Below are 7,800 nucleotides of genomic sequence, written 5' to 3'. Positions count from 1 at the left end.
CACTCTCCTGACCAAATCATCTCCCCTCATGGCCATGGCTCAGCAGTCTGTCTTGGGATGACCTTGCCAGGCAATCTGAAGGCCTAGAGGTCAAATTACAGTCTACCACCCCCTAATGCTCCCCAGGTTCCCCTGGTCAGGCAGAGCTGCACAGGAAAAGGGGTAGGGGCATCCCAGCCCAGGATCCTAGGGGAAAGGGGGAAAGGGAATCGCTAGCTGGTACAACTACCCAGCTTCCCCTGTGCCACTTCCTCCCCAGCCCATTCTCCCCTGAGTTTGGGGCATAGTCATGGCACTCAGATTCCCTCTCAGCAGAGGATTACGCCTTCAGCCTCAATATTTAAAACAGTCAGTTGGGTCTTCCCAGCTCGCTTTCCAGTGTCCACTTGCTCCCCCTTAGAAGGGATGAAGAAAAAGGGGGTCAGGCATTGGCTGCCCAGTTGGGACTTACCCAGTCCAGGGTCTTCCCCTGTAAATTCCTCTGTCCTAGAGGCTTCAACTAGCCTATCCTTCCCACTCCTCCTGCTTGCCTCTCAGACTCTCCTTTTAAGCAGGCCCACCATTTGGAGCATGCTTTGCAGCTGCTGAGGGGCAGGGCCTTCTTGGCCCAGTACTGCCCCATTACTCTTTGAGTCTTAGTGAGGGGTCTGTAAACCCCATCACAATGTAACACAGCACTCAACAGATACAACAAATTCACAAAACACACATATTTAAAATGGCTGAAAACAATCTTTATTACAGAAACTCCAACAGTAGAAAAGTACAGCACATACATGATTTTCATAACTAGGTAATTATGTTGGGACCCATTGATAATGGCAGGATAACAGTTAAGGAGATAAGTCAATAAGCTAATGGTGTCTGTATTCTCAAGAAGTGCATTTAAATCTCCCACCCCTCTCCTTGCAGCTATTTGCAGCCAATTTTTATATTGGGCTTTATTTGCCCTTTGTGAAGGAAATAAAGCTTTGCATTATTATCTTATTGGCTTTTTGTCTAAGAACAAGTATGAGCTTGGTATAATATGTGATATGCCCTTTCTTGTTAGGTTGTATCTTGCATTTGCAGTAGGATGTAGTACATGATCTAGACTGTGATTTTTAGTTGAAGCCTAAGGGAGTTAGGGATTTTAGCAGGGTGTTTTTGTATCTAGTTCTATGATCCAACATTGTGTGCGAGATGTTGGAGAAGAGGTGGACTTTGGCAAGGAACAACTATGGCAAGGAGAAGCGGGGCCGCTCGGTTAGGTAGCATTGTCAGCACTGATGATCCGTTCAGATGAGAAAAAGCAAATAGTAGAAGAAATGGATTGGGTTAAGAGTGGTATTAGTGTGACAGCATGTCCAATATACAGAATATTATACGGTCAATTCTTAAAAATCTCACTGCATGTTACTCCTGTGCAACCCGTACTTTGTATGGAATGTTTCCTCAAACAATACATTTAGCAACAAAACCCTGCAACCAAGAGCCACTAAATCTGTAGATTTCCCCCCACTGAAGCTGGAAGCTCCTAAGAAACGCATATGAACAATTACTCAGAAGAGAAGCCACGCACCAAATATTAAGCTAAATTCTGGCAGGAAATGAGCATAAGTGCCTGCCAAAAAATTGCATGCAGCAGCTCAAGCAGCAAGTTTGCTGCCTACTCTTACTTCCCATAACACTCAAGGCAACACTTCCTGACCAAGCTATTGCCCCTACCTACATCTCTACTGCCATTTGTTCGTGCTTCTTGAAAACATCTGTTCCTGGGATTGAGTAGATTGGGTGTTACTGATTGTCAGAGAATGGGTTCACATTGAGGGCCAGATCCTCAGCAACTGTAAAGCAGTGAAGGTCCATTGACTCCTCAGCTGGTGTAAAAATCACTGTATCTGCACTGGCTTTTTAGTTTGCATAAGTGGCCATAGCGTCAATGGCTTCAATGACTCTTTGCTGATTTACACCAGCTATGGATCTGGCCCTATAGCTGCATTTGCATTGTACACTGCATCAGTGCCAGTTGGTACAAATCTATCATTTTACTCATTGCAAGGAAAAGGATTGCATTTAACTTTTTTTTTTAAATAAAAAAGACCCTTCCCCCCCAACACGGAAAAAAAACAAGATAAACATAAACTCAAACATTATTCACCACTAACAGTTTGATTTATAACTCTAGTCCAAAGTATGCAATAGAATGTATTTATTTTGCATCATCCATAAAAATGGCACAGGGCACTGCACAATGAAACACAGTTAAATTATCAGTAATCAAGACTAGTTAAAGCAAGAGTAAATAGGTCTCTCTTCAACTGGGTATCAAATGTTAAAAGACTTCATGGCTTTAATTGTGAATAAAACAAACACAATGTATACATGCATAACTTTAGAAGGACCCAGTCAGAAAGGTTTACAGCCTGATCCCGTGAGCTGCTGTGCTCCTTCAGCAGCCCTCAGGATTATGCCCTTAAAATGCCAGTAACATGCTGGGAGAGTAATGGTTACATTGCATGTTCTTTGTAAATTCAGTTTTCAAATTTGTGCTCTTCCGTATAGCAACCCATTTCCTACGTATGATCCATAAACTGTGTTGTAAAAACAACAGTTGAATTTAAATAGGCCACTGAAAATCCTCTTTCTGAACACAAGTGAACTGTATTAAACCTGTTCCCCTTCTTCTCAGTTGCAGGTAGCTCAATAAACTGACCAGGTACTTGATTTCATAACTAGATACACATACTCTGGCGTTTTACATTGTTCTAACAGTGTTATTAGAAGGAAAATTATGGCAGACTTGAAATTCTAAAATCTTTTCATGAAATGATTCTCATTATTTATATGAAATTATTTTGATCTACTAGATTCTCTGGTACGCAGATGATTTACGCTTAAGGCAGACCGCATAGAGGATGAGTGCCAGGATGCCGGCGATAAAGATCACGAAGAAGCCAATCGCAGGAAAAATGATGTTGAAGTCAGCTGCACACTCCTCCACTAGAAGGGGAAAAAATATGTTAGGTAAAATTTAGTGATGCTGACACTGACTGAATCTGTCAGCCCTTCATGAAGTGATCTTTGAATACTGGAACATTAGAATCATTTGATCAGTTGTAGTCGTTTGAAAGGACCATATCTCTTCTGCTTATTACGCTACTTTACAATGATATCCAAGTACCTCTCCTTTTGCTGACTGGTTTTAAATTTAGTTTGATGCTTTTGTGGATTTAAAGGTGCTGCAAAATGGTCTTTCATTTTTACAGGCAAACCGAAAGAACATTTCTGGTAATGAACAGTTACTTTCATAGACAGATTTTAAGGTCAGAATGAATCATGATGATCGTCTAGTCTGACCTCCTGCATAACACAGACCAGCCCCACATCACAGCATCCATGTGGAGGGAATTTTTCTCCCTTAATGTGTAAGTGAGAAAGCAATTAATGGTTTAACTAAGCAGTAGTAAAATATCAAAACAACTTTTAAACTTTAAACAAAATGGGCCAGATAGTGATTTGAATTACCCTGGTGCAAATCCAGAGTGAGTCCACTGCAGTAAATGAAGTTACTCCAGATTTATGCTATTACTTAACTGATATAAAATTTTGGCCCAATGTTATCTATTTATTATTGCATTTTTTTCAAACTAAACTAAGTGATCAGGAATTCCTTATATAGCACGTTTTTCTAGACTCCCATCCTGCAGTCCTTATCCAGGCAAAACTCCCACTCACAGCAGAACGTAGCTCATTACCGTTATTAATAGGGAGGGTTTTCACTGTTCTCTTATTTTATACTGCTCTCTCATTTTAAAATATTTTCATATTTAATTTCTCCTCACTTTGATGTATTTTGTCACAGTGGGTTAGGTTTTTTGGTTTTTGTATGTTTGTCTTTTTAACTTTGTAAATCTTTTGTAAGATGAAGATTTAAATCAACCAAAACCCCTCACTTTAAAATCATCTCAAAATCAATTACTGTATATATCTCTCAATCACACAATTAGTAGGAAACAGAGACCAAAGCATTCCATACAGCATGCTTTAAAATTAAGCCAAATTATTTCCATGTGCAGATCCAGCACCTCAGTTTACAAGCATGAGATTCATCCTTGTGCAGAGGGCCTACACACCATTTAAGTCCCACAAGAATCTTCAAAATGTAGCTTAAGTGGGTCTTCATTTGTTCATAGACCTTTGTGGGCCTTCTGCAGTCAACACCATTTAATATTAAATATTCACCGATGGTGTGTTTTTAATAACCCGAGTGTCTTCCTATACTTAGGATAGGAGAAAGCATAGTATCATCATTACCTCAGCATGGCAATTGTTGAGTTTTATGGCAATCACTGTAACTATTCTGAATAGGAAGTGATTTTATTCAGGAGCTCCCAAGAGAAAACGTCTTAAATATTGGTCTCATTGGATCCCCGAGCCCACCTGAACTCACCCCTGCCTTAACCTACACATACACAGTAGAGTCTCAGGACACTACCCCATGTTTTCTGCCCTTCTGTATTAGATCTCTCTATGCTGTATTGTGACATGGGGTTAATACTGACATGCTTTTTATAGCCACAGATGGCTCATTCTATCCCCCTGGAGCCGACATTTTAAAAGAAATCCACTGTCTTAGATATATTTCTTTTTCCTTTTTATGTTTTTTTAAAAAATGGAAATAAAGCTCCCAAGAAAATAGAAAATTATCCAGCATTTAAAATCTGCCTCTGGAGTGGGCATCAAAGCAGCCCGATCTGTCTGTGAAAGTGCTACAGCACTAATATGTATCTCACATTGCCACAGCAGGGCCTGTTTAGCCAATGGAATTAGTAGGAAAGAGCAGAGACTAATATAATACTAGCCCTAATGCTCATAGGGTGAGTGTGCACATTTTTGTGGAGGGGAGCAGAGGCAACCTGTCCAGCCATGATGATTCTTGTCATAGAATCACTGAATATCAGGGTTGGAAGGGGTCCTCAGGAGTGCATCTAGTCCAAGCCCCTGCTCAAAGCAGGACCAATCCCCCTTCTGCACATGTGGCTTCCCATAAGAGCATCACTGAGCACTGGTTCTACAGAATCTCCTGTGAATATAGACTTAGTCCTGTGAGAGAGTGTCTTACATGCCCAATAGTTGACCATCTCCTTAGACCCTAACAGCATATCCCTAAACTCATCCATTTATCATTTGTTCTGTCTTCTAAGCACCCATAATTTTGTTGGCTCTTTTTCAGGAACACAATAGATCTTAAGTGTTACCTCTTCAACATATTGCATGCTAGCTTTAAACACATGGCCTCATCTCATTTAAAAATATAGCTCTTTGACTATAGATTTGACAACTGGAAGCCAAGATTCCCAAGGCCTCTATACTTGCTACGCACATTTTGAAGTGTGTGGGCAATTCAGATGCGTTCATATCCTCTATTTGGCTTTCTTCTGGAAATTAGCCCGAAGGCAAGTACAATGACAAACAATCCCAGAATGCTCAGGCCCAATGCAATAGGGATTGTTCTCCTGTTTCTGTCAAGAGAGCATTCTTCCTCTGCAATCAAAGTTAGAATATAGAGTATGCATTAGATCAAAACAACACACTCCTAGAATATATGCCAATGTAGATACTTTCAAGAACATAGCTACTGGGGACAACCCAGAACTCTATGTCATTGCTGAACTCAGTAGGTTTTTCTTTATGGAGGGATCACATCTCACAAAAACATACTTGCCTACTTGGTAATAGCTATATTCTTTGTGGAGAATCTGTTCTGCTTTATCACATACACACACACACACACACAAAATCTGATACACATTTAGGGCTTGAACCTGTGGAGTACTCCATGCATACAGTGCCAGATTAAAAATAATGAGCAAGACTGGTATCTGACATGAAGGAGAACCTCTGCTGTGCAGCTTTCGGTTACTCCTGCCTAATAGTCTGCCTGGTGCAAAGGTTGCGGATCTCTCGAGACATCTAGATAGACTTACGTAGTGCTAGGGAGGAGCTGGTGGTCATGGTACATGTAGGTACCAATGACATAGGGAGGGATAGGAGAGAGGTCCTGAAGGCCTAATTTAGGCTGCTAGGTAAGAGATTGAAGTTCAGGACCTCCATGGTAGTAATCTCTGAAATGCTTCCTGTTCCACGTGCATGGCCAGTTAGACAGGCAGAACTGCCGGGTCTCGATGCATGGATGAGACGATGGTGTATGGAGGAGGGGTTTAGATTCATTAGGAACTGGGGAAACTTTGGGGAAAGGGGAGCCTATACAGGAAGGATGGGCTCCGCCTAAAGCAAAATGGAACCAGATTGCTGGCGCTTAACTTTAAAAAGTTCCTAGAGCAGTTTTTAAACTAAGGGCTGGGGGAAAGCCGACAGGTGTGGAGGAGCACATGGTTTGGACAGAGACATCCCTTAGGGAGGATCTATTAATGGAGATTCTCTATGTCCTAGAAGGAGGAGAGGATGGAAGATGATAAAATACAGGTAGGATCTGATGAGAAACAGTCAAATGAAAAAAAGTCCCATTCAATTACATCATGTAATGGCAGACAGCTAAAAAGTAGCAAGTTTTAAAAGTGCTTATATAGCAATGCTAGAAGTCTAAATAATAAGATGAATGAAATAGAGTGCCTCATATTAAATTAGGATATTGATATAATAGGCATCACAGAAACTTGGTAGAATGAGGATAATCAATGGGACACAGTAATACCAGGGTACAAAATATATTGGAAGGTCAGAACAGGTCGTGCTGGTGGGGGAGTGGCACTATATGTGAAAGAAAGCATAGAATCAAAAATGAAGTAAAAATCTTAAATGAACCAAACTGTACCATAGAATCTCTATGGATAGTAATTCCATGGTCTAATCATAAGAATATAGCAGGAGGAATACATACAGACCACCTGACCAGGATAGTGATAGTGACTGAAGTGCTCTGGGAGATTAGAGAAGCTATTAAAATAAAAAACTCAGTAATAATGGGGGATTTCAATTATCCCCATATTGACTAGGTACATGTCACTTCAGGACGGGATGCAGAGATACAGTTTCTCGACACCTTAAATGGCTGCTTATTGGAACAGCTAGTCCTGGAACCCACAAGAGGAGAGGCAGTTCTTGGTTTAGTCCTAAGTGGAGCACAGGATCTGGTCCAAGAGGTGAGTATAGCTGGACCACTTGGTAATAGTGACCATAATATAATTAACTTTAACATCCCTGTGGCGGGGAAAACACCACAGCAGTCCAACACTGTAGCATTTAATTTCAGAAAGGGGAACTACACAAAGATGAGGAGGTTAGTTAAACAGAAATTAAAAGGTACAGCGCCAAAGGTGAAATCCCTGCAAGCTGCATGGAAACTTCTTAATAGAGGGTCAACTTAATAGAGTTAAGTATATAACTTAACTCACTGTAGAGGGTCAACTTAAATCTATACCCCAAATTAAAAAACATAGTAAGAGAACCAAAAAAAGTGCCACCATGGCTAAACAACAAAGTAAAAGAAGCAGTGAGTGGCAAAAAGGCATCCTTTAAAAAGTGGAAGTTAAATCCTAGTGAGGAAAATAGAAAGGAGCATGAACTTTGGCAAATGAAGTGTAAAAATATAATTAGGAAGACCAAAAAAGAATTTGAAGAACAACTAGCCAAAGACTCAAAAAATAATAGCAAAATTTTTTTTAATACATCAGAAGCAGGAAGCCTGCTAAACAGCCAGTGGGGCCACTGGACGATCGAGATGCTAAAGGAGCGCTCAAGGACGGTAAGGCCATTGCGGAGAAACTCAATTAATTCTTTACATCGGTCTTCACAGCT

At 40.6% G+C, this 7,800-nt stretch overlaps 1 protein-coding gene across 2 annotated transcripts in view; it reads right to left on the bottom strand.

Moving 5' to 3' along the window:
• Positions 1–653: 653 nt before the first annotated feature.
• Positions 654–7,800, bottom strand: part of LAMP3 (lysosomal associated membrane protein 3) — a 33,734-nt gene continuing 26,587 nt past the window's right edge. The window contains exons 6-7 of one of the 2 annotated variants that reach the window (XM_073359267.1): positions 5,366–5,526; positions 2,894–2,982 (exon numbers count right to left, since the gene is read on the bottom strand). In XM_073359267.1, the coding sequence (XP_073215368.1) occupies positions 5,387–5,526 (140 nt within the window). In that variant the 3' untranslated portion in view covers positions 2,894–2,982; positions 5,366–5,386. Of the gene's footprint in view, positions 2,983–5,365; positions 5,527–7,800 lie in introns of both variants that reach the window. The other variant, XM_073359268.1, reaches the window with a different exon arrangement.

Source organism: Lepidochelys kempii, chromosome 9, assembly GCF_965140265.1.
Source record: "Lepidochelys kempii isolate rLepKem1 chromosome 9, rLepKem1.hap2, whole genome shotgun sequence".
Taxonomy (NCBI): Eukaryota; Metazoa; Chordata; order Testudines; family Cheloniidae; genus Lepidochelys; species Lepidochelys kempii.
Note: the sequence above shows the minus strand (reverse complement) of the source record. Positions and strands in the feature narration are given on the sequence as shown.